The sequence below is a fragment of the Sander lucioperca genome, chromosome 2, assembly GCF_008315115.2.
Source record: "Sander lucioperca isolate FBNREF2018 chromosome 2, SLUC_FBN_1.2, whole genome shotgun sequence".
Classification (NCBI taxonomy): Eukaryota; Metazoa; Chordata; class Actinopteri; order Perciformes; family Percidae; genus Sander; species Sander lucioperca.
The window spans coordinates 42,585,486-42,613,091 of record NC_050174.1 but is presented as its reverse complement, the minus strand read 5'-3'; the positions used below and the strand labels follow the sequence as shown (position 1 = coordinate 42,613,091).

General features: G+C 41.3%; 2 protein-coding genes and 1 long non-coding RNA gene across 3 annotated transcripts; all 3 read right to left on the bottom strand.

Moving 5' to 3' along the window:
* Positions 1-1,129: 1,129 nt before the first annotated feature.
* Positions 1,130-6,019, bottom strand: LOC116050573. Its single transcript, XR_004105109.1, has 3 exons — positions 5,936-6,019; positions 5,160-5,164; positions 1,130-1,140 (listed from the first exon to the last, which is right to left on the bottom strand). It is a non-coding gene; the product is annotated as an uncharacterized LOC116050573 (long non-coding RNA).
* Positions 6,020-13,014: 6,995 nt separating this feature from the next.
* LOC116050398 (progonadoliberin-1) lies at positions 13,015-14,410 on the bottom strand. Its single transcript, XM_031300415.2, has 4 exons — positions 14,350-14,410; positions 14,058-14,196; positions 13,257-13,355; positions 13,015-13,101 (listed from the first exon to the last, which is right to left on the bottom strand). Exons 2-4 carry the CDS (start codon positions 14,193-14,195, stop codon positions 13,054-13,056), a joined length of 285 nt encoding a protein of 94 aa, XP_031156275.1. The 5' UTR covers position 14,196; positions 14,350-14,410; the 3' UTR covers positions 13,015-13,053.
* A 1,414-nt stretch (positions 14,411-15,824) lies between these two features.
* On the bottom strand, positions 15,825-27,472 carry kctd9a (potassium channel tetramerization domain containing 9a). Its single transcript, XM_031300764.2, has 12 exons — positions 27,263-27,472; positions 26,819-26,940; positions 26,686-26,729; positions 26,498-26,594; positions 24,549-24,607; positions 24,311-24,439; positions 24,145-24,212; positions 22,289-22,384; positions 22,044-22,193; positions 21,037-21,142; positions 19,944-20,077; positions 15,825-17,785 (listed from the first exon to the last, which is right to left on the bottom strand). Exons 1-12 carry the CDS (start codon positions 27,308-27,310, stop codon positions 17,669-17,671), a joined length of 1,170 nt encoding a protein of 389 aa, XP_031156624.1. The 5' UTR covers positions 27,311-27,472; the 3' UTR covers positions 15,825-17,668.
* Between the last annotated feature and the right edge of the window lie 134 nt (positions 27,473-27,606).

Below are 27,606 nucleotides of genomic sequence, written 5' to 3'. Positions count from 1 at the left end.
ATCTGGGAGACAGCTGTCTGAAGGTAAAAAAACAATCCGCCTACCAGCACCTTTAAAGCTCACTAATTAGCTAACACATAGCCTACTGTATATCTCATTTGTTAAAGCCAAAGAGGCGAAGTCCCTCCCCTTCCGGTGGACCCCATGGAACCTTATTTCGGAAAAAAAATATGTACGGTAGTGAATTTGAAGAGTCAAATAATTTTTTGATCCTGTTAGAATTGAGTCATGAATTACACATATGATGTATATCAATTCAAAAGATAACATTGCAACTTCAGAAAGTCACAATTTGTCTTAGGGCTCCTGCACACTGCCTGCGTGGCTTGAGCGTGGCGTGAGCGTGGCATTTCTGTTGCGTGGCGGCTGCGTGGCGTTTTCTATGTCTTTGCACACCAGAAATGTGTCTGACGCGGCGCTGCTGCTGCTAGCCTTGTCTGTACACATGCATGTTTCCCATTTCCCCTGCACTCAAGCAGTAGTATACTTCATGTTAAACATAAATATAGACTGATTTGATTACAGCAAAGACACCGTCGGCAGAATTGATGGCAAAATAGGCTACAGAATATTTCATTCTGTATAAACAGATGCAATATTTGAAAATCGATAATTATTTATTATCATTTTTTTAAATTCCATTTATATCTGCATTTATGTCAAAACCTAGAGACTTTCAAACATCAAAATGTCATTTATTAAATGTATTTGTGTCAAAATGACAAACATCTTTTCCTATTCTATTTTGAATGGAAACGCTTCCAACACACGTGTCACGTGAAAAATAGGCGTCGGTTCCATTTCTAGCATGCACGCGTTTTCGGCGCGACTCGAGCTGCGCCTGAGACGTGCGTGTCACGCAGGCAGTGTGCAAGCTCTAACCTGTTAACATGGGAGCTGAAATATAAATGGACACGCCATGAAGCTGACACGCTCATGCCACGCAGCCAGTGTGCAGGAGCCCTTAGGTTTGTTCAAAGTACGACCCATGGGCAGTTTAAGACCCTTTTAGGGGGCTCAAGCCCTCCTAAATTTCATGATGTGGGCACCGTATGGTTCTCTAGCTCCTAATATTTGCTCCACTGTAAAGAGTCTTGGTGTCTATTTTGACAGCGCTTTTAAATTTGACAAGCAGATTTCCTCCATTGTCAGGTCTAGCTTCTTTCAGCTGAGAAATATAGCCAAGGGAAAGGCCTATCTACGTCCTAAAGACTTAAAGAGGGTGATCAATGCCTTCATTACTTCACGACTTGACTACTTTTAATTCTTTGTATATGGGTTTAGACCAGTCATCTATTCAACGCCTGCAGCGAGTCCAAAACGCCGCTGCCCGCCTCCTGACAGGAAAACAAAAAGAGGGACCACATTAGACCTGTGTTGCGCTCCCTCCACTGGCTACCTGTTCGCTACAGGATTGATTTCAAAATCTTACTGTTAAAGGTCCCATGGCATGAAAATTTCACTTTATTAGGTTTTTTAACATTAATATGAGTTCCCCCAGCCTGCCTATGGTCCCCCAGTGGCTAGAAATGGCGATAGGTGTAAACCGAGCCCTGGGTATCCTGCTCTGCCTTTGAGAAAATGAAAGCTCAGATGGGCCGATCTGGAATCTTCCCCTTATGTTGTCATAAGGGGAAAGGTTACCTCCCCTTTCTCTGCTTTGCCCGCCCAGAGAATTTGGCCCACCCATGAGAAACGAGCAAATCATGGCAGTTGGTCAAGGCCACACCCCCACCCTCCACCTTGCCCCCCCCTCTCTCCTCTTCAATAGCATTTAAAGCTACAGACACAGAAATGGCACATCCTAAGGAAAGCTCATTGTGGGACTGGCTCTAGTGGCTGTAATTCTGCACCAAGGCTGAATTTCGGGAAAGAGACTTCAGATACAGTATTAGGGGACCACTGAGGCCTATATAAAAGCATCCAAAAAGCAGCATGTCATAGGACCTTTAACTTTTGAATCTATCCAAGGACTGACGTCGCCTTACCTGACCGAGTTCCTTCATGCTCATACTCCAGCAAGAGTACTGAGATCAGCCAATCTGCTCCTCCTGGATGTGCCAAAAACCAGGCTCATAACCAGAGGTGACTGAGCCTTTGCTGTAGCCGCCCCTAACTTGTGGAACAGTTTACCATTTCATATTAGAACCGGCCCTACTCTCCAACACTTCAAATCACTGTTAAAAACATCTTTTTTTTCCAGTTAAGGAACAATATTATTACCTTTTATTCGTTTATTATTTTCCTTTATTCAGTTGTATTATAGTTGTTTTTTGGTTCTTGTAAAGCACTTTGGTCAACCCAGTTGTTTTTAAAACATGCTATATAAATAAATTGACATTGACATTGTCCTTGTGCACCTTTGATCCCTTGTGAAAAGGAACTAATATTTTTGTTCCGGCAGATGAAAAGGTCAGAGGGAGTTGGACTGCTGCCTGCGGAATCCTAATCATGGCAATATATATACTAACGTATGTAGGGCGCATTGAAACTGACAGGTAGCTCATCTTAGGGTCAAACACATAGATAAGCTCAGTTGATATTTCCTTCCTTTCCTTTTTCTATTCAATTGCCCTAATTGTTCCGCCTTGGATCAGGCGCTTGCTCATTCATCAGATTTGTGTGGTAGGGTTTGTTTCAGGGAGCATTTCCTGCTTTTGACACGTTTAGTTTTGATATCGACATAACAGCATGAATTTTGTGTCAGCCCCCTTATGAGCCCGACCTGGGTTGCACACATGTATTCCTCCGAGATGAATTCGAGACAAATCAGTCCTGTGTGTCTCCGCTTTTGAAATAAATGTAGAAATAAATGTAGAATCGTATACTGGAAGATATTTCTGGGCCTCAGTCTCGTCTTCTGTAGAATTAATAACACACACACACACACACACACACACACACACACACACACAGAGTTTTGTCTTGCATAACACAAGCACACTTGACAACCAGGAATAGAAACCCCTAATTGGTGTCAGCCAGTTTTTGTCAGGATTGGTTTTAGTGGTTGGTTGCATGCATGTGCCGTCTTTACAAAAAAATATAGATAGATAGATAGATAGATAGATAGATAGATAGATATTTTTTCAACAGATGGACAAGAAATGATTTCCTCTCTACAATCTTTCCCTAGCAATTTAGGATTTGGCCTCTGCGTCTGACCTTCCATTTTCTTTGATCAGAAGAAGAAGTGGTAAATCACAGACTTGACTTTAGTTGCCTGGTTACAGCTTTCTCAGGGGTTTCGATGGGTTTCCTTCAAGCTGACATAGAGCACCAAGCTATTAAAGGCATTTTATCAAACACAGACAGAGAGGAGCTACGCCAGGCTAAAGTATTTCTGGTGGAACCAGCTCAGTCAGGGGTTCTCTCGCTTCAAAAGAAGGACAGAAAAGAAAGTGAGACATCATTTTATTGCTGCAGGTACTTGATGGCACATACAGTAATTTTCCTGTTGACTTTCTTTCGAAGGTGGAATAATTGTAAGCAGTCCCTGTAAAGTAATATGGATTTATTTTTTACTGCAGACGTAGCAGGAAAAGCACAGGCGGAGGTCTAATTAATAAAGTTAATGATGACTGTATTCCATTTAGGTTTGCCAGGGCCATTTTACTGTGCATGCTGATTTACTGGCATGGCCTACTAGGACACATGGAACAAATGCATTATAATAGTGCTTATTCAACAGCAAATATGTAACTGGAGCCAGGAGATGGCTATCTTAGCATAAATACAGGAATCTGGGAGACAGCTGTCTGAAGGTTAAAAAACAATCCGCCTACCAGCACCTCTAAAGCTCACTAATTAACTTACACATAGCCTACTGTATATCTCATTTGTTAAAGCCAAAGAGAGGCGAAGTCCCTCCCCTTCCGGTGGACCCCATGGAACCTTATTTTGGGAAAAAAATATGTACGGTAGTGAATTTGAAGAGTCAAATAATTTTTTGATCCTGTTAGAATTGAGTCATGAATTACACATATGATGTATATCAATTCAAAAGATAACATTGCAACTTCAGAAAGTCACAGTTTGTCTTAGGGCTCCTGCACACTGCCTGCGTGGCGGGAACGTGGCGTTTCTGTTGCGTGTCAGTTGCATGGCGACTGTGTGGCGTTTTCTGTCTGATGCGGCGCTGCTGCTGCTAGCCTTGTCTGTACACATGCATGTTTCCCATTTCCCCTGCACTCAAGCAGTAGTATACTTCATGTTAAACATAAATATAGACTGATTTGATTACAGCAAAGACAACGTCGGCAGTAATGATGATCAATTCAAAAGATAACATTGCAACTTCAGAAAGTCACAGTTTGTCTTAGGTTTGTTGAAGTACGACTCATGGGCGATTTAAGACCCTTTTAAGGGGGGCTCAAGCCCTCCTAAATTTCATCTCAGCCCCCCTAAAAATTATAATAATAAAAAACAGATATATTTTTTGAAACCAATTTTAGTGCTTCAAGTTAGAGTTTGACAAATTATCTGTTAGTGACAGAGGACAAACAATCACAGGTTCAAAGGGCTTGGAACAGGTTTAATATCCTGTGTCGCTGTCGCCGAGGCTATGCACCTGTAACCCAGTCAGGAAAGGGTCAACAGAAATGTAGTTTTGGCCAATCGGAGGAGGTTGTGCCAGACTCCCGCCTTTGGCTGAATCTCTATCTAATCTTTCAGAGGGAGAGCCGGAGTGTGGATGTAAAGTTTAACGTTGGTAGTCCCCAAAGAAGAAGTTGGTAATTCCATGGCACAGATTAGAACCCAAATGGAAACGTAAGCAACTAAAATTGTTGAATGTTAGAACATTGTGTCAAATTGGTCGTTATTACTGTGACAGGTTTAGTTAAAAAAAATTAGCTGACGTTGTTGTTTAGTAGCTAGCTCAGAGATTATCGGCTAATGAAATTACTGATTTAGCAGGGGGGGGGGGTTAACACTTTTGCAAGGCACTGTATCCGTGTCACATTCTCATTAGGGGGCCGAGCCCCCCTAAAGGTCTGGTCCTAGAATCGCCCCTGGTACGACTTCATTTTTGTGTGAAACCACTCAGTGAACTATCTTGTCTTGCACAATTTACGTCACCTTGCTTAATGCTCGGCTTGCTCACTAGCTAGCGAGCTTAGCTATGTTCCACAACCAAATATGTCCACAACACATGTAACGTTACCTTACCTGATGTGTTTTCTCCAGCATCTTTTTATCAACCGAGAAGCGAGATTGCTCTGCTTGTGTGAGTAACATTACGTAAGAAAACACACAGGCATCGTAGCTTCAGTGAGACGTCACTTATATGCGACTTCGAGGTAAGGAGTTTTTCTAATTACATTTTTTTTACAGTCTTGTACTTAAACAGTTTTACAACAAACTGAGACTTTCTTGACTTGCAAAATGATCTTTTAAATTATGTGTAATTAATGGCTCAATTCAAACTGGATTAAATTCAATTCAATGGGACATTGCAAATAATATCAAATCAAATAATTATTTGTTTCTCACTATTCCCTACCGGACATATTTTTTTCCTAAAACAAGGTCCCATGGTGGTTCACCGGAAGGTGAGGGACTACGCCTCTATATACAAAAACGTAGGTGTAAAGGTGACACCTCAGGGAATAACTGGTCCCAACCAGGAGAAATACATAAAATGGAAAATTGCTATTTTGACAGTTTTTGTATGGATTAAACAAATGATATATAACATGTTAATTAGTGGGCTTTAGAGGTGCTAGTAGGTGGATTTTGTTAACTTTACACGGAGCCAGGTTGGCTGTTTCCCTCCGTAGGCCTATGCTAAATTAAGCTAGCTGGTGGTAGCTTCATATTTATCATGCAGACAAGAGAATGACATCAAAAGGGAAGAGAAGATACCACTCTGTAGTCTGTACGGCAGATATTAAGCTACAGACAGCAGCCAGTAAGCTTAGCTCAACATAAAGACCACTCTGGACAGAGCTAGGCTAGCCGTTTCCCCAAGTTTCCAGTCTTTATGCCAAGCTAAGCTAACCAGCTGCTGGTGGCAGCTTCATATGGTATCAATCTACTCATCTAGCTCTTGGGCAAGCACATTTCCCAAGATGTTAAGCTACTCCTTTAATGTAATTAGCGCTTCCTGCTATGACAAGTCAAAATGTCTGCTGTAAAAAAAAAAAAGCCTATTGTTGATTTATCCTCACAAGTTTAGGAGCCAGCGAACATTCAACACACAACATTCATTATGGCCCTAATGGCCCCTTTAGTAGTTCAATCTGTTTCAGGCTGGTCTCGGTGAGACTAATTAGAAGTAACCTGGCAGACCTCGTAGCTCTACTGCAAGAGTACAAGCTCAGCAGTGTCATGTTCTTGATTACAGTGCTGTTTGAAAACATTGATTGCTTGCCACACTGCTTGTGTCTAAATCTATTCTTTAATAACCCATATTAGGGCTGCTTTGATGTTTCCACTTTTACAAAATGCAAATAATGTTCCTTGCTGCAAGCAATGCTTCAGATATGGAGGGTATATGGGCACTATACACAGTGGTATTGATCTTAAGTAAATATTGTATGTCCTGCTGTGCTATATTAATCCCTTATCAAATCACTTTCAATAAAGGACAATACTTGACCCATATGGTGTCTGGTGTGTGTTTAACAAAAGTAGCTGAAAACACGGAAGTGATTTTGTGTTGTGTGTGTTTGCTGAGTAACAGCAGAGTGACAGACAGATTGAACTACTTTGAAAAACACACTTTCCATTGGAGATAAGAGAGGGAGATCCCCATATGCTCTTCAGCAGGATATTACAGGCTAATGTACTGTCACATCTCCATGATGAATGCACTTCGATTTGTTATTCAGTTTGTTTAAATTCCATACGCTATTGGCAAACACCCACACATGTGTCGCCTGGTCAAATCATTGTCATGTTGCTTATCAAACCATGAATAAGCACTTTTATAATCCAAAGGAGATTGTGGAGTGTGCATGAAACAAGCCAAGCAAGCAATGAGCTATTACAATACAATAAATTGGCTTCAGACACACATGTCCTCATCAAGGTGAACAAACACAATAAAGTGCAGTTAATTACAATAAGTATTGACCGGATTTCATATAGTCTTATGAACAATACTGTAGATACAGTCTCAGCAGTAGACAGATAGATTGTCTAGATTTAGATTTTATGGCACATTATTCTATGAATCAGACAACATTAAAACACTACAGCAATGAAGAAGTAGAAACTTTAAGGATGCAGTTTCATGTTGTTCTTTAGTGCCATCTGGTGGCTGAGCACTGAGCTGACTCATCAGTTAAGCTTTATGTGGTGTTTGGGTCACAATGAAAAAAAATATTCTGGACTTTTAGTAGCTTCCTCTTGTGTTGACCCAGTTTAAATGTATTTATTTTTTAAAATCCCTTTTTTTCACAGCAGAGATTTTGACCCAGCAGGAAAAGCACAGGCGTAATTAATAACGAGTGAATTCCATTTAGGTGTGCTAGTCTCAGAGCCCTGAGATTGTGCATGCTGGCTCACTGGCATGGTTTACTGGGATAGTTAAGGGAACTGGGCCCTCGTTAACGGAATCTGTTACACCTGTGCTTTTCCTGCTGACCAGTCAAAATGTTTGCTGTGAAAAGGTCGAGGCAGTAATGATATCTCACCACTTCTCCTAAATGTGTAAGTAAACTGTCATTTATTAAAAATCTTACTTAGGTTAAGTAAACGTACAGTATTATCAACAAAATGTACCTAAAGTATCCAAATAAAAGCACTAAAAAAAAGTACCACGGCCACAAATAAAAGTGGCCCTGGGACTGAAGTCATATTTGATATTATTAGATTGATAATACTGATGCATCAATTTGTAAGCAGCATTTTACTGTTGTCAAGGTGACGCTGATTTTATATGCAGTATTTTAATCCAGGGGATCCCAAACTAGGATTCGGGCCCTCCCCAAAGGGTCATAGGATAAATCTGACCCCCAATTTCCACAAATAGGTTTCCATTAAAGTCAATATGTGTATTTTCACTGACTGCAGAACGGCTGCGTTCCGACTCCATCCCAGCTCCGGCGATCCGCACCCCTCCGGAGCAGATGCGCAGAGCTTCTATTTTTGACGGACGCCGGAGAGCTCCGCAGCAATTCAGCACAGGGCAGATTAGTGCGGGACAGGAAGTCGAGCACAGAAACAAAATAAAACATCCGGTTAATTTTCAAAATAAAATACACCGTGCTCATGGCGGCGGATCATATTTCCCTGAACTACACCTTGAAAACGTCCTAATGGGCGGAGACAGGCCTGAAACAAAATGTTGTTGGTTTTGTTGTTCTGTTTATAGAAACTACATCCTGTTATATTGCGCGATCATACGTGAATTTGCGAGATCTCGTGGGTCCTCGTGACTTCAGCTGTCAGTCATGGCTGCAGCCGTTCCACAACAAGTACGAACCCAAGTGGGTAAGCGTCTCCTCACAACCCAAACCTCCTATGGCGCCATTTTGATGCTAATAAGCACTCACCCCACGTTAGCATTCCATTGACTGCCATTCATTTTGACGTCACTTTGACAGCGAATAACTTTACATCTGAAGCGTTTAAAGACTCTATTTGTCCATTGTTTATTTCTAAAGAAACACGACAATTTATAAAAGGCTCCATTACCTTGTACCTCACGTTATGGCTCCGTAGCAGACGTTTTTGTAAAAATAGGCTAACGATTGTGTCATAACCACGGGACTTACTGTCGCATTGTAGAGAAATTACCGTACAGTACAGGAGAAGCTCGCAGACAGTTTCGACTTACATTAGCTGTTTAAGTTTAATTACTAATGTTAACTAGCATTTTAGTTAGCAATAATTAGCCTGTGTCCATGTTATCTCCTTACATATACCTACGCTCTCCGTCTTTGCAAGATTGGGAATGATTGAGATTTCTCTTGGAACAGCTACTAGAAGACTTCCAACTTTCAGACAGGTTGCTCACGTCACATTTATGTCGTCTCTCTCAGTTGGAGGCTGCGCAGTAACGCTCAGCGCTCACCGGAAAAGTGCTTCTAATATCCTTCACTGGTCTCCGTCCAGAGCAACGGGATCTGTTGGTCCATTATTATATAGGCCTACTGTCTATGTACGGACCTGGTGGGTATTGAAGGACGGCGGAGCACGGAGCCGACACGCAGCGGAGCCGATGAATGTTTTGGGCCCCAAAACATTAATTTAAATGTGAACCATTTTTTTTATGGGGGTTGGGGGAAACTGCTAGCAACTCAAAAACATCTAAAGCATGTGACAAGGGACCAGACACAGATTTTTTTTGTAAGAGGTCACGAGTCAGTTGGGAACCACTGTGTGAGGCCGGTGACTGTTGTGTTATCTGCAAATTGTTTAACAGACCTGAGGTGCAGTCGTTGGTGTGGAGGGATGAGAAACGTTGGGATGAGAGACGTTTTGAACAAACAGAGAAGCATGGAGAAATAGGAAGGATGATCAAAGGAGGATGGGAGGGAAAGATAGGGGAAATAATGATAGGATGGGTGGAGCTGTAAATGATGGCAGGTAAAGGATAGAAAGGATTGAGAGGTAGAGGAGAAAGACAAAGATGTATGAGATACTAGGGATAGATAGGAGGGAAATAAAAGACGTAGTTAAATGAAGTAGGTGGATGGGAGAAAGCCCTTCCTCTCCCATCCACCCGGAAAGGATGGGGAGGTAAACAAGGAAGAATAGAAAGGAAGGAGAAGGACGAATGGTCGCGAGGGGAACGATTCAAAGGTGAGATGATAAAAGACCGATGGAGATCGAGAGGAAAAGAGAAGGTAATGAACAAAAGAAAAGGTGGAAGGTGAAAGAAATGAAAAGGGATGGAAGACGGCCCTACATCTCCCATCCATGTAGGATAGAAAGGGTGGAGAGTTCAGATAAAAGGAAATTGAAGAAAATGAAGGCAAGAAATGAATAAAACCTAAGGAAAGGGTAGTAATATGAAAGAGAAGAGGGTGGGTGGGCTGCGGAAATTTGGAGAAGTAGCCTGAAGGAAGAAGAAAAGTAGTGGAAGGGTCGATGGGAGAAAGACAGAGAGACAGATCCTCTCATCCATGAAAGAAAGAAAAGGTGGTGTTGCAAATGAAGGGAAGCTGGACGGCAAATGAAGGATACAAATGGTGAAAATATAAAGAAGGGAGCAGAAGAAAATAAATGAAAGAAGATGAGCGAATCAAGGAATGTAGAATAGAAAAGGGAGAGACAAGAAAAACCAAATGAAGGATATGAAGCTTCTTTCAAAACAAAGGCAGACACATCTTTTGGGAAAACAACCTTGTAATATCTGGAACAAACACCCAGAAAACTGCAGGTCCACTGCCATTCTTTAAATCAAGGCTCTTTTCTTTTTGATGTTGCCTTTTTTATGGAATTGTTCATTTCTTACACTGCACTGTAACGTTTATTCTTGTATTTCATATTTGTCTTATTCTATTTTAGCTGGGTTTTTTTTTTAAATTCTCTTTTAACAGATGTTTTAACTACTCTTTTAAAGGTCCCATGGCATGACAATTTCACTTGATGAGGTTTTTTAACAATAATATGCGTTCCCCCAGCCTGCCTATGGTCCCCCAGTGGCTAGAAATGGCGATAGGTGTAAACCGAGCCCTGGGTATCCTGCTCTGCCTTTGAGAAAATGAAAGCTCAGATGGGCCGATCTAGAATCTCCTCCTTATGAGGTCATAAGGAGCAAGGTTACCTCCCCTTTCTCTGCTTTGCCCACCCAGAGAATTTGGCCCACCCATGAGAAAGAGAGACATCATGGCTTTCAAACGAGCAAAGTGGCAGTTGGTCAAGGCCACACCCCCACCCTCCACCTTGCCCCCCCCCTCTCTCCTCCTCAATAGCTACAGACACAGAAATAGCACATCCTAAGGAAAGCTCATTGTGGGACTGGCTCTAGTGGCTGTAATTCTGCACCAAGGCTGAATTTCGGGAAAGAGACTTCAGATACAGTATTAGGGGACCACTAAGGTCTATATAAAAGAGACTTCAGATACAGTATTAGGGGACCACTAAGGTCTATATAAAAGAGACTTCAGATACAGTATTAGGGGACCACTAAGGCCTATATAAAAGAGACTTCAGATACAGTATTACGGGACCACTAAGGCCTATATAAAAGAGACTTCAGATACAGTATTAGGGGACCACTAAGGTCTATATAAAAGAGACTTCAGATACAGTATTAGGGGACCACTAAGGTCTATATAAAAGAGACTTCAGATACAGTATTAGGGGACCACTAAGGCCTATATAAAAGGGACTTCAGATACAGTATTAGAGGACCACTAAGGTCTATATAAAAGAGACTTCAGATACAGTATTAGGGGACCACTAAGGTCTATATAAAAGAGACTTCAGATACAGTATTAGGGGACCACTGAGGCCTATATAAAAGAGACTTCAGATACAGTATTAGGGGACCACTGAGGCCTATATAAAAGAGACTTCAGATACAGTATTAGGGGACCACTGAGGTCTATATAAAAGAGACTTCAGATACAGTATTAGGGGACCACTGAGGTCTATATAAAAGAGACTTCAGATACAGTATTAGGGGACCACTGAGGCCTATATAAAAGAGACTTCAGATACAGTATTAGGGGACCACTAAGGTCTATATAAAAGAGACTTCAGATACAGTATTAGGGGACCACTAAGGCCTATATAAAAGAGACTTCAGATACAGTATTAGGGGACCACTAAGGTCTATATAAAAGAGACTTCAGATACAGTATTAGGGGACCACTAAGGCCTATATAAAAGAGACTTCAGATACAGTATTAGGGGACCACTAAGGCCTATATAAAAGAGACTTCAGATACAGTATTAGGGGACCACTAAGGTCTATATAAAAGAGACTTCAGATACAGTATTAGGGGACCACTAAGGTCTATATAAAAGAGACTTCAGATACAGTATTAGGGGACCACTAAGGCCTATATAAAACTATCCAAAGAGTACCATGTCATGGGACCTTTAATGTTTGTATGTAAAGCACTTTGAATTGCCTTGTTGCTGAAACGTGCTGTACAAATAAAGCTGCCTTGCCTTGAGAAAACTGACAAAAGACTATGTACAGTTCATTACTTAGTTGAAACACCATATATCACCATATATTCTGTAACTGCTAACCAGCAGTTATACTGACAAAAACATGCTTTATGTAACACCATCAAACGTCCTGAATTATAGCTTTTTCCCCTTCAGCAGTTTGCACACAGCATTACCTGCAAACCACTGTATGGTGTTTACTGTTTTTAAATATAATCATGAAACTGCTGGGACATAAATCAAAATAATGGTAAGACTTGAAATCCTCCAAGACTTTGATGTGAATCCGTATTTAAATATACTGAGCAAAATTATAAATGCAACACTTTTGTTTTTGCCCCCATTTTTCATTCTCAAAGATCTAAGAGTAAGGCCGGTTACACACTGCCTGCGTGGCGTGAGCGTGGCATTTCTGTTGCGTGGCGGCTGCGTGGCGTTTTCTATGTCCTTACACACCAGAAACGTTAACCTTAACCCTAACCCTTTTCACGGATGAACCCTAACACCAGATACTATCCCCCCCGGAACACCTCAATATAGTAAAACTGTAAACATTTTAGAGTGGCCTTTTATTGTGGCCAGGCTAAGGCACACCTGTGCAATAATCATGCTGTCTAATCAGCATCTTGATATGCCACACCTGTGAGGTGGATGGATTTTCTCGGCAAAGGAGAAGTGCTCACTAACACAGATTTAGACAGATTTGTGAACCATATTTGAGAGAAATGGGCCTTTTGTGTACATAGAAAAAGTCTTAGATCTTTGAGTTCAGCTCATGAAAAATGGGGGCATAAACAAAAGTGTTGCGTGTATAATTTTGTTCAGTGTAAATAAAAAAAGTTGTTGCATAAAAGCACAGAGGTATTTAGAGGTAAGTGAAAGAGCCCCGAGCTTGTATTTCTGAATATATATCATGGCAAGCAATAACCACAATAGTGACATGCTAATATAATAATTTATTGTAGAATCAAATAATCATTTTTTATATGTTCTGTGTCCATTTTCCCTGTCTGCGACACTGCCCTAAAAGAGAACAAGAGCATAAACCTGTAAGAATACATTCAAACTATCAGAACCATCATGTGATAAGAGGACGATCACATATATCACATATGCATCCACAGAGAGGAAGAAGAAAAAAAAAACTAAACGCAGAATTACAAGTGAGCAAAACTTACAAGAAATCCTTTGGCTCTGTACATCTTGACGAAGGGTGATTCCTCTACACAACCCAGAACACTGCAGGGTGTGTCCACGCGTGGAAACCCCTCAACTAGCTGTCGAAGACAGAAAACATCACAATGAATACAAGGGGCGATTCCAGGATATTTTAAGTGGGGTGGCAGGGGCAATAATCAGTCAGGGGGGGGGCCCATGGGATTTAATCAGAATCCAGCATAGAAAATCTGCTTAGAATTAAAGGAAATATTGGATTGGATAGAACACCACAATGTAATTTGTCTAAATAAAACATATCCCAGTCATTATTAATTTCACTTATTTTTATTTTCAACAAATTGTGTATCCAAATACAATACATATTTTCTATAGGCTCTGAAGGCAGAAGTTTGGATAGTCATCATGGAAACATTACAAGGTCATGTGGCAAGGGCTGGGAAGATTTTTTTCTTCACAGAAGTGTATAAAAATAATGTGCAGTACACTTACAATAAACTTGCCTCAAACTTCAAAAAAAGAGAACCTTGCTGAACACAGTTTTCAGATAATAAGATATAAAGTGCAATACAATTTATTTCTTACAGCAACAAGTGCTCTACAGTGAGTTCAATACGTTTCTACTTCTAAACTGGCCTAACATTTTCAACAAAGTACACAGTTGCCATACAATGTGTGTTTATTAAAGTATATATCCATCCATATCTCTAGACCCACCCCTGAATGAATATGAGCAGAAGGAAATGAGAGCTAACAAATGCTGAGGAGATGTTTAAGAAACCATGAGACTGATAAATACTTACATTGGCCAGTGTGTCTGAAAGGCTGTCCAGATCCCTCTTCCCTCCCGGGCTCAGTCCATATGACCAGTGCTGACAGCAGCCCTGCGGCCATGCTGCCGCCACAAGCAGCAGCCACACTGCCAAGGTTCTTGTAGCCATTCTGAGGAAGAAACGTTGCACATATTGTATAAGCATATCACTTCTTTTTTTACATTTTAGTTTAACCCCAAACAATGTTATAGCTCTCAGGCCAAATTAACACTTCAGTCAGAAGTCAGATTTTACAATGATTAGCCCATTCACGATTTCTTACCTTCTGTGTAGAAGTCGGGCAGGTTCCTGTGATCTGTTCTTGTCTGCTGTCCTTTTGCGAATCCTGCTGCACACTATTTTTCAAAGCTTTATATACGCTTATGCTCCTGCTTCCCTTCCTTTTAGCCCTGTCACTCGACTACAGGGGGTCACAAAGTGGGATTAAAAAACACTTATTGGCCTCCGGAGCTGTTTACAAGATTACACTAGGGTTGCACGATGTTAACAAAATGTAATATTGCGATATCGATATTAATTTAGATATTTTTAAACATATGTCAAATTACAAAAGTTACGGGAAAACGCATCGTAACAATATTCACAGATTCATAACAATATAGTGCACAGTGAGACTTGTATACGGCTCCGTAGTGCGGCTGGACCACAGGTCGGTCGTGAACGAAAAATATTCAATCTATCCGACTCCAAACTCCACCTGCACCGCCTTTCATAAAGTTGCGGGATAGCTACCTGTGAGAAATAGGTGCGGGATGGGATTTGGTACCGCTTGTCTAGTTCATTCAGAAGCTTCTTGAAGCCTTTTTTAGCCACTGTGTGGATGATGGGCATCATATTTTTTGGCCAAATAATACGTTATAGCATTGGTAATTTTGGTATGTCTCTTCCAGTTCTTGTTGTACTTTGTGCCACTAGCAACAACACTCACATGAGATAGTATCACGCACTCAACATGGCATCATGACTTTGCGTAAACATACACGCCACTTTCCTAAAGCCAAATGGCGTGTTATCTGTACGCATTTTCAGCTATCCACGTGTATGTCTACGGCAGCAAAAAAAAATAAAAAATAAAAAAAAGGTTGGGTTTAGGAAAAGAACATTGGGAAAGGCTTTAGTAACACAAAAAAGCGACAAAAACACGGAAAGTTACGACAAAAACACACTTAGGAAAACCAACACGGCACAACATGCATGCACTCGTGATTCGTTCTGTTTTGTTGTCTCTATTATACCATTATAATTATACCATTTCTTCATTTACGCTGTCACTCTTGTTGAAATATGCACACGTCACGTGGTACACTCCATAGGGTTTATCACGTAGTGGCCCCGTGCGCTGACGTGCACTAACGTGCAAGTGGCACGGTAACTGGCCAATGAAACATGATCATTACAGCGTTTCAAGCGGCCTCTAAATCAAACACAACTAAGCCACACAGCCAACGGACGGGACGCAGCGTTCCACAAAATAAACAAAATATTGCATACTTATTGTGACACTTTCGATAATATTGCGCAACGTGATATTGCGATTTCGATATGAAGTCGATATATCATGCACCCCTAGATTACACTGTGTGATTTTTTTGCTCCTTTCGCAAAATACACAAATATATGGGACGACCATTTTCCTGTCTGGCACTTTTTATGACGTATTTTGAATGCACAAAACACTCGTTCATTCACAGCTGAGCCACAATAAATGATACAAAAAAAATCAGATGACAAATATTTTTTTTCTTCTTCATAGCAATTTATTTTATAACAGTCATTCATGGAAATATATTTCCACGGTCGAGTGCAATAATCATAGATAGAGAGACATACACCACTCCATTGCCCCATACTGCATTCAGCGAGATGTATTAAAATAAATAACCATAGCTCTTCCGTTGATTTTCACGCAACACAACATGATTGCCTTCATCATTCATTCTCACAGGCTGGGAACCTACTATTGAACTGAGTGGTATAGTATTGCATCAGAGCAGCTTTGAGCTACAGCTAGTGAACCTTTACCAGTCAAAGACGAGTACAGGTCTTCACACATGCAAACGCTTGTTCTGCAGACAACAGAAGGGAGATCAGTGACAAAACAACTGACACCTGCCTACTCGAATAATTAGGGCTGGGCAATATATCCAAAATATATCGACATATGAGGCTAGATATAGTCTTAGATTTTGGATATCGTAATATGACATAAGTGTTGTCATTTCCTGGTTTTAAAGGCTACATTACAGTAAAGTGATGTCATTTGTCTGACTGTTTAAGCTGTTCCATAATTTGCCTTTAACCACTTAGTCATTATATCCACATTACTGATGATTATTTATCACAAATCTCATTGTGTAAATATTTTGTGAAAGCACCAATAGTCAACCCTACAATATCGCCGCAATATCGATATCGACGTATTTGGTCAAAAATATCCTGATATCTGATTTTCTCCACATCGCCCAGCTCTACCAATAATGCTTTCTTTTTTTTTGTGGAAGTATGGGAAACATTGGATTTGATTTACATTAGATTACAAGCACCAAAAACATTAGTTTTTTGGTGAAAACGTATAACATGTTACAAGTTAACATATACTTGTGCAAATAAGTTTCAAAGCATGATTAAGTGATATACATCGATACATGGAGCATGTTTCCAGGCGAACCCACTTTGACAACGTCAACATGTGAAAATGGCTTTCTGTTAAAGCACACCGGGTTTTCTCCGAATGGGAAACTGAAGAATAATGAATGTCATACATAAACATTGCAATAAGCAGTGCCACAGTCAAATTCATGCAATTGTGGATCACTCGCACACCGGATTTAAAAAAAGAGGTAGATTCACGGAGCGCAAAAAAACAAAAAAAGAAGGAAAAAGCTTTTTTTCAAGAACACAATATTTCAAAGTAAGAGAGGAGAAACCTCACAGCTGTAAATGACATATTGCATACCCAAGCTGTGTTTAAAACTAGCCTGTCGCATAGTTTGATTGTGCACTAACAGCACTTTTAGCCTTTTAGACTGTGCTATCATTATGGCTTTGGCTTGCATTGCTTCCTTTATAATATGTTGAATCCAGCAAAATTAAGTCACATACTTCAAGAGGAATATATAAACGACAGTTATTGGTAAGGGACACCTACTTCTGCTACAGCAGCATCCAGTGCTCCTGAACTTGACTGCGCACAGGTAAAAATTTGATTTTGACTCCCATTAACATGTCAAGTAAAACAAAGTGAATATAAATGATGTAGAACGTTATACGAGTATAGTCAATGGATTGCATCCAGACACATCTACATACACCAGGAACATTATTCTTGTTTTGGTGATATATGTAGCTGAACATTTAAAAACACCCTACGGTCCAAACATACATAGACAACCCTGAATAAATTCTAGTGCAAGATATTTAAAGCTAACACAATATAGGTGGAATGCCAGGGATGTGCATACAACTGCCTGTACTGCAGACAGGCAGTGAGAGATTGAAAGTAGGGGGGGATATACTGGAGGGGAAAGAGCCATAAAGAAGCCAGCTGTGGCCCCACACTGGAGACTGATGTGTGTGTCCAGTTATCTGACACTCTGTGACATGTGCAGTGGGGTCAGCATCTCTTCAAAAATGGCTCCCTTGACATTGGAGCCTCTCAGGTTGGCTTCTTGTAGATCGCAGCCGGACAGGTCACAGTTCTGCAAAAATGCGGCAGAGACAAAACGGTACAACAGGAGGGTTAAATGTGTCGGGTGAAAAACCTGCAATGTAACTGGAAAAACAAAGTGATGCATTATAAATGTTTTACAGGTCAATTGACATATTTAGATTGCCTGTATTGTCCTAGACCCAAACATAATCACTTCATGTCAGTCATGAGAGAGTAAGAAAACAGCAAAAACCTGGAAAAGCTGAAACGAATAATTTTTTGGCACTTTGGCTTAAAAAAAAAAATAAAAAATTTAATTAAATCATTCATCAAAATTGTTGCCGATTACTTTTTTGTTCATCACTAATCGTGTTAGCTCTTGTGCTACTGCTCAGTCCTGTTTCTTTTAGTTCGCTTCCAAAGGCTTGTGTAAAACCCTCGACATGTGTGGTCAAAAGGTTAAGTTATCCAGTGGGAAAAAGAATCAGTGACCTGATTTGATATATAATTTAGTGCTGTCAAACGATTAAAATATTTAAATCGCATTAATGTCACAACTCACAATTAATCGCACATTTTTATCTATTCTAAATGTCCCTAGATTTCTTTTTGTCCAATTATTTTTTTCTCATTTTAATGCTCTTATCGACATGGAAAAGTGGATCGGCCTGGCTTTGTGCTTTTGTTGCCTGGCTTTGACGAGGGGGAGGGGGGGAGAGAGAATTGGCATCAGCTGTGTGCTTGGCCATCAAGAGGTATTTCGGACTGGACGTGCTGCGATGATAGCTCAGTTCACAACGACAAAACACACAGATCACTTTGGTCTTGTCAATGGAACCATTTGGTAAACTTTCCTTTCAGAATCTTATTGGCATCCATTTCGGTGTCTCGCGCTCGCCATCCACTCCAAACGTGACGTTAGCCTACTACTCTTTGGCCGGCTCGCAAGCCCAAACAAGTGTGTGCAGCGTGCCTATTGTTGTTGTTGCTGCTAGATCCGGTGTGGTGTTGTAGTTTTTCTAACGTTCCTAGTTGTTGCAACAGCATGTGAAAAAAACTACAAAGTTTGCGAGGCCAAAAAGAACGTTAATCTCGCGATAAAAAAATGACGCTGTTAAAATGGGTTTGCATTAATGCTGTTAATAACGCGTTTAACTGACAGCACTAATATAAATTGATTATCACATGCACACATCAGGTTCAAAAGGAACACTTATACTTATATATGTATACAAAAACATAAACAACCTAAAGCCTGTTCACACGGGACGATTTTAAAATTGTCGGCCGATTTTCCAATCCTGAGAGACCCCACACACGGCGATCAAAAAATCACGGGTCTAACAGTTTTGGTCGTACAGTGTGTGGTGCGCAGCACACGGCAAAATCAACACATCACACACGAACCCGATTTGACTCCCGAGCATTCCCAGGTCAGACGGGAAATCTCGCAAAATCCCTCGAGATCAAACGTGACTTCAGAGTAAACAATCATGGCGGACGAAGAGGATGCAGTGGCGATAGTTTGTAGTTTGTCCGAAAAAAAACGTTATCAAAAGAAAATGCGATGGTCAAAGAAGTGGAGACAACGCGAGCATGGACTATACTTGCTATACTTATCTCCGACGTCCACCGGACTTTCTGGTGCGCCATGCCGCCGGCTGTTTTGATTTTGTTTCCCGGTGCTTTCCTCGCCGCCTCGTCACCTCGCTTTCTGATTGGCTACACGCCACAGTCCACAGACTGCGTGCTCGTTTGTCCCCGGGGGACACCACACACGAGGAGAAATCGGGCCAAATAAATCCAACATGTTGGATATCCCCGATTTGAGATCGGAGCGGTCCCGACGTCCTTCCGAGCAGACGAGAGCAGTCTTAACACACCACACACGGCAGGAATATCTGATCAGATTATTTTACGATAATCGGAGCATCCTTAAGATTGTCGGAAGGGGTGAATCGGGGCTAAAATCGGCCTAATTATCCTGCCGTGTGAACCAGGCTTAAGGCAGATGAACCATTCAATTTAAATAAAGATAAAAAAATTAAAAAAGATTGAATTCATTGTACCCATTGTACTAACTGCTTTTTTTTATTTACAGGAAAGTTTGTCTGTTTCATCCTTGTTGGCCCTGATAGTTGCTGTAAAGATTGCCAGCTGAGTCAACAGCTGAGTGATTTCAGAGATAATCCCGTGTGATGGCTCACCTCGAGATCCGTCCCTGCTAAAGTGGCTCCCCGCAGGTTACAGTTCTTCAGCTTAGCATTTTTCAGAGTGGCCACACGCAGGTTGATGCCGGTCATTTGGCTTCCTTCCATGTCAACTCCTTTCAGGTTAGCACCTGATTACAAAAAAACAAAAAACATTTGGTTAAAACATGACTATACATGTGAACCGGCAACTCCCAACCGTACCAAAAGAGCCTGGGTCTGTCCGAGGTTTCTCCCTAAAGGCCCAGACACACAGAGCCGACGGCCAAACGTCGGCAGAAAAGGCAGTTGGTCTGATCAGTCTAACCCGAGTTGGTCAAAAAAATGCTTCGGAACACACCAAAGCGACGAGACGTAATACATCTCCATAACAGCAGGCGGCGCTAATCTATATTGTTGCCCAAAAATGAAAACCGGCAGCTGATTGGACGAACGCGTTACGTGGGTCTGGTTTCTCCGGAAATTCAAAGACAGACTGTCATGGCGGCTTGTTCAGAATACGATCTCATATTGTACTAAAATAGTTCACCGAAACGTGTTTCTGAAAACATTTTAAGTGAGAAATAGGTGAATAGCTGAATCTGTCTTCATTTCAGATCGACAAAGGTCAGTTTAAAAGATTTTCGTCAGATTTTGAGAGACTCTAGTCACGCTCATTCCGCTCCCCGTTTCCGGGTTAGCACTCTACCAATCAGATGGGTCATTTGAGTCCGACTGCCGGCAGTGCCCGCCCCGCCGATTCAACATGTCAAATCGGCCAAAATGAAGGCCGACGGCCCCTCGGATGGACGACGGCACAGAACACACCGAACAGACTTGAGTCACTGACCTCGCCAGACTGTCCAACGGCCGATTATCGGCTCGGTGTGTCCGGGCCTTAAAAGGGAGGTTTTCCTCGCCACTGTTGCACTAAATGCTTGCTCTTGTGGGAATTACTGGAATTGTTGGTTCTTTGTAAATTATAGTGTGTGGTCTAGACCTGCTCTATCTGTAAAGTTTTTTGAGCTAACTCGTTATGATTTGATACTATAAATAAAATTGAATTGAATTGAAACCGCCTCTACTTTGACTAGGAGCTGTGATGGATTACCTTCCAGGTTGGCCTTCAGTCCAGATGGATCTTCAAAATTGCATCCTCTGAGAGAAGCTCCCTCTGCATTGGAACAGAGCATCTTCACCCCTTGTAAATTGGCACCCTTCAAAAGACAACAAAGATTAAACGCATTCATAATCTTCTCGTACGTTCATATTGGGTTACGCTCCACAAGAAATGTATGTAGAGTAACCTGTAGAGTCTGCTTTTTGTTCTGGAGGTGAATTTGAGGCTACATCTACGCTACTACGTTTTCATTTTTAAGCAGCAAAGTTTTGAGACACAAATGATCTCTGTCCACACACAGGGTTTCTGCAGGTTTCACCAAGTCACATTTTAAGACCTTTTTTTAGACCATTGCGAATTCAATTTAAGACCTGTATTAAGACAAAAAAAAACAAAGTCCGATGTCTGAGTCCGGAAACACTGATTGCCCGATTTCCTCATTAGCATTATAGGACTGGTGTCTAGAATGGCTGCTATTTTCCTCATATCGTGCAGCGCTAATGTACAAGTTTAAAATGACAGAAAATGCTTTGGAGAAAGAACAACAATGGCGAAACGTAAGCCTACCTAACCGATAAGACTGACTGACTGCATCGTCGTTTCCAAAGGTCTCCCGTTTGTGCCCGTCCGGACTACAACGCAACCCCGGAGTTTTCAAACCACAACAGGGCGCAGCAGTGTTTCCAAATGTTAGCACTGAAACGCCGGAGTAGCGTGGACGCGAGGCATAAATGTAGCAAAAGATATAAAACATGGTTAAGAACAGAAGGGCCCCTTCTCCACACAACTGAGGGGACAGCAGGTGTGAAGTGGTCAAAAAAAAAAATAAAAAGAAGGAAAAACAACAAGTCCTTTGTTTACCTGCAGGAAATCCAACAATCAAAAATATCACAAAAATGACACACTCATTTGACAGAAGGAGGAAATGTTCGCTTTCCCACAGTGAGCATGTGCACATGGATTATTTAGTGCTGACAAAAAAAAAAAAAAAGACTTACATCCAGGTTGGCTCCAGAAAGATCAGCCCGCTCCAGATTGGAACAGCACAGGTTGGCATGGGTCAGATTGCAGCGGCTGAGATTAGCCATTTTGAAATTGATGTAGCGCAGATCAAGTCGGGACAGATCGGCGCCACTAAAATTAAGACCCTAAAAACAGCGAGAGTAAAATATTAACTTGACATGGTGAAATTGTGAAATGGTGAAACGGTGGCACAAACGAAAACATTTTCATTCAGCCGTACCTGACAGCGGAGCTCTGACTTGGTGGGCGTTGCCAGGAGGAAACGAACAAACTCTTTGCGGGAAATGGGAGAGTGGTCCTCCGGTGGCTGTGTGTTCTGTTTTGAAAAGGAAGTGGTGAGTCACAATCAGTGGTGGAATGTAACTTAAGTACATTTTACTCAAGTACTGTACTTTAAGTACAAATTTGAGGTACTTGAGTCTTTTCTTTTCATGCCACTTTCTACTTCTACTCCGCTACATTTCAGAGAGAAATATTGTACTTTTTACTCCATTACATTCATCTGACAGCTTTAGTTACTTTACAAATGAAGATTGTGAAGAAATGAAGAAACACATGTAGTTTATAAAATACAATGTTTTATTATAAGTCAAAGTACCCAACAATATTCAAGTACAGCTGAAATGATTAGCCGATTAAACACAGGGTTTTTTCTGCATTGAGTATTTTGACTTTTAATACTTTAAGCACATTTTCCTGATGATAAATATTTTTAAGTAACATTTTCAATGCAGAACTTTTACTTGTAACTTTTACTTGAGTATTTTTACAGTGTGGTATTAGTAGCCAGTTGAGGTGGTTTGGGCATCTGCTAAGGATGCCCCCTGGGAGGTGTTCCAGGCACGCCCAGCTGAGAGGAGGCCTCGGGGAAGACCCAGGACTAGGCGGAGGGATTATAGCCTCTTTCCGACCAAGTAGTTACAGGAACGTAGTCATAGGAACAGTCCACTTCTAAACAGTTCTACTAACTGCTCTCCCCCAAAACCGGTTTTGCAATTTGCATTCGCCATAGGAACTGGTAGGAGGGGTAAGGGAGTGACGCAAGCATGGCAACGGTCTTTCTAGCGTCGTCACTTGACTTGAATGCGTGATGTTTGTCTTATGAGTTAGCATACGTAGGCGAATTGCAACAGACAGTGAAGAATATGTACTGTTTGTGTTTCAGACGTTGCTAGGTCACTAAGAGCTGTTACACACCAACCAGACGCCCGACCGTCGGCAGAAAAGGCAGTCGGACTGATCAGTTGGGTCCCCGAGGTCCAAAAAAATGCCTCAAAACACACTGAGGCGACGCCGACTTGAGCGTACGCTCTGCGCGAAACATAATACGTCTCCATAGCAGCAGGCGGCCCTTCTCTGTTTCCCAGAAAATGAAAGCCGGCAGCTGATAGGATTTATTTCAGATCAACAAAGGTCCGTTCAAAAGATTTTCGTCAGATTTTGAGCGGCTCATCCGCTCGCCATTTCCGGGTGAGTCCCGACTGCCCTGTCTCCGACTGAACATGTCGGGTCGGCCAAAATGAAGGCCGACGGCTCCTCTGACGGGCGACGGCACGAACACACCGAACAGACTCGAGTCACCGACCTCGCCAGACTGTCCGACGGCCGATAATCGGCTCTGTGTGTCAGCGCCTTAAGGGTTCCTATGCGGAAAAGGGAAAAGACCCTGCCCTGAAGTAGGAGATGAAAGAGATACAGGAGTTCAGAGGAACTTAATAATCCCCAAATTGGTCCAGTTGGAACACGAGAAAAAAAGGGTTCTAGGAACGTTATGTTCTAGGAACTGCAAAAATTCCTCCGGTCGGAAAGGGATTATATCTCCAACCTGGCCTGGGAACACCTCGGGATCCCCCAGTCGGAGCTGGTTAATGTGGCTCGGGAAAGGGAAGTTTGGAGTCCCCTGCTGCCCTCGCGACCCGACCGCGGATAAGCAGACGAAGATGGATGGATGGATGGTATTAGTACTTTTACTTACGTAAAGAATAGAAATAATTCTACCACCACTGGTCACAATGCATTCAAAGGAATGATCACTTTTCCTAAATTAAACCATTTACCTTCCACATTCCATATTACCTTGATTGCTACTTCTAGCTGTTCAGCGAGCTGCTCAATTCCAAAGAAGCGAGCCTCCTCGAGGACACCTGGAAAACATTTCAAACAAACAGAAAATGTTATTTAATGACACTCCTCAGAGTGATTCAGCTGAACTCCATCATTTAGGGTTCGTCTGAAAGCTTACCTCGTATATTTATGCCTTCATTGATAATGAGCTGACCATGTCTCAGGTAGTTGAGAATAGGCTCAAAGTATTCCGGGCTGCGGTCGATTAGGTAAGCCCCGTGCTCGTCCTGCGTGTTCCCCCACACGTCTGGCAGCAAACACAGAGGTTGACAAAGCACATTGGATCTGGATGTCTCACACGGAACAAAAACGGAATGATTACTGATCGGCTAGTCGGCTCTGTAGCCGTAACTTACCTTTCTCTCGAAACATGCGAGCAAGCATACTCTCTGGCTCCTTGCTGACCAGGGTGCTCCTGAACACAAAAACAGACACATTTAGCAAAAAAAAAAGACAAAGAATGGAAATGTAACTAGGGCTGCACGATATGAGGAAAATATGCAATATTCGATAACGTTGTTGAATATCACAATAACAATATTACTTGACGTGTACTGAGTTCTGCATTTCTTTTTTCTTGATTATTTTTTGGGCATTTTTAGGCCTTTATTGACAGGACAGCTGAAGACATGAAAGGGGAGAGAGAGGGGGGAACGACATGCAGCAAAGGGCCGCAGGTCGGAGTCGAACCCGGGCCCGCTGCGTCGAGGTGTAAACCTCTATATATGGGCGCCCGCTCTACCAACTGAACTATCCGGGCGCCCCAGTTCTGCATTTCTGCTGCTTTCCGTATTCTGCTACAACAAATTGAATGAAAATTGAATTGAATACAAAAGGCACCACTAAAAAAAGTGACAGTTACACTATAAAGTGCAGTTTTCTACTGATATTTTCTTTCAGCTGAGTGTCTTTCGTGATATGTCGCAGCTAGGGGTGTAACGATACACGTATTCGTATTCGGTACGAGGCTTTCAATTAGGTACACATTACAAACCGAAAGATTCGTTGGAGTAATCCTATTTCATTTAGAAAAAAAAAAGAGCTTAAATTGTGTGAAATATAATTTTCTCAGTGCCGCTGCACTCAACAAGGCAGCCCAAACGACGTAACAGGCAACGTGCTGTCTGCCCCTCCCACTCCCAAAGAAAAACACTCTACTCCAGTCAGGCATGCTACGCTGAAATAGCTCGTTGCAATATGGCTTGTAACGTTAATGCAACTTGTAGAGGCTAAGCCAAGCTTTAAGCCCTTGAGGTGCTTAAATATACAAGGTCCCGTATACTGCTACAACCTAAAAAGAAATGTTTAAAAATCAGTAAAGTATTAGGGATTAAAGTCTTAAATAAAAATGGGTCACTCCTGCCTAATACAAGATTAATGAGTCGCAGTTAGGTTGAGCTAGCTAAAAAGACCCTACTCTGTAGTGGAAAACGCAGGTTTTACGAACATGGTTAAAGTAATTGAGCCCCGTTACACTATTCCTTCACGAGCTCTGTCAGCAGACAGCTGGACGTCAAGGGCTACACAAAGCTACCTGACTGTAATGTAGTGCTGGGCAATATATATATATATATATATATATATATATATATATATATATATATGTATGTATGTATATATACAGTATATATATAACAGTAAAGTGATGTACTTTTATGAACTTACCAGACTGTTCTAGCTGTTCTATTATTTGCATTGCTTAGGCATTATGTCCACATTACTGATGATTATTTATCTAAAATCTAAGGGTGAAGATGTTAAAGCACCAATTGTCGACTCTAGAATATCGCCGCAATATCGATATCGAGGTATTTGGTCAAGAATATCGTGATATCTGATTTTCTCCCTATCGCCCAGCCCTACTGTAACGTGTATATTTTTTTTATAAGAAGTTGTTTTTGTTTTATATGCTGTTAAGAAGACACCCCAGAAGATGGGTCAAGTATAGCTCTGTCATTGTTCAAAGTAAAATAGATCATACGTTATGATGTTAGTTTTAATAAATAAAAAAATAAAAAATTGTAAAAATCAAGTAAATTTCTCTGGCATTTCTTTCTTTTTGCTGTAACGCACCGAACCGAACCGTGAATTTTGTGAACCCTTACACCCCCTAGTCGCAGTCTTTCGCAATGTGTTTACCGCGCCAGTTGATACCGCGATAACGATAAACAAAATATATTTATATTGTGCAGAGCTAAATGTAACTGTAACAGAGGAAAACTAAACATACAGTGTGGTATAGCAATCACAGGTCTTTCATAATGTGTTTATTACTAGTAAAAAACAGCATTAAGAACACAGATACCTGGTGGTGGTGAAGGGACGACCACCTATATTAAGGGTCAGCCAATCAGTGTGTGCTCCATGCTGACTGGATGCAACCTTGGCTTCATTTTGAGGGTCTGTGATTTAAAAAAAAAATTATATAATTTTCACACAAGTTGACAGCGGATGAGACTACTGCCTGCAGCAGACATGTCAGACAGCACTCACCAATGAATGGTTCTCCTTCTGACACATACAACACGTCGTCATCTCTGTTAGAAACACAGACAAGTCACAGATTAAGTTGGCATGCTCATAATGCGCTCAGCTACATATATTTATTATAATCCTGTGCGCTTACCTTATAAGGGCAATGTCATCTATGAGACCACCCTTTCCATTGTATAAAGAGGCAGCTTTGATTCCTAATTTATTGCTTGCTACGGATAGTAAGTCAGACAAGGTCCCGTATACTGCTACAACCTAAAAAGAAATATTTAAAAATCAGTAAAGTATTAGGGATTAAAGTCTTAAATAAAAATGGGTCACTCCTGCCTAATACAAGATTAATGAGTCGCAGTTAAAGGTTGAGCTAGCTAACAGTTACATTTATCGTTAAGTTTGTAAAGAATATCATAAAGACTTTGACTTCATATCAATTGTTGCTGATATGTAGTAGGTACAGTGTAAGACTAGCATACGTTAATTGAACTATAACAAAACAAATGTAACGTTACAGTGGAAAAAGCCAGTCATTCTGCGGCCCACGTCCTTAACTAAACAGTCCTACAGAGTTATTACTAACCTTGCCATTTTTAGATGTCCCGTTAACAAAGAGGGTAACTCTTCTCATTCTTTAGTCGCTTTGGTTATAAGTGCTTTATTACAATTTCAACAACAATGTGGCGTTCGCCAGGTAACGCTTGCTTGCAGATTCAAGCTGGCTAGCTAGCTGCATCAGACAACAACAGGAGACAAAAGATGCCTTCAAGAGCTTTCGGAAACCCCGACAGGTCCAATATTATACCATGCTTTTTCTTCTTCTACTTCTTCTTTGGGGTTTTACGGCAGTTGGCTTACCCCATGTTTAGGTAACGTTATCGCTTAAAAGTTTTGTATCTCGCCCTCTCGGTCGCATTTGTGTTATTT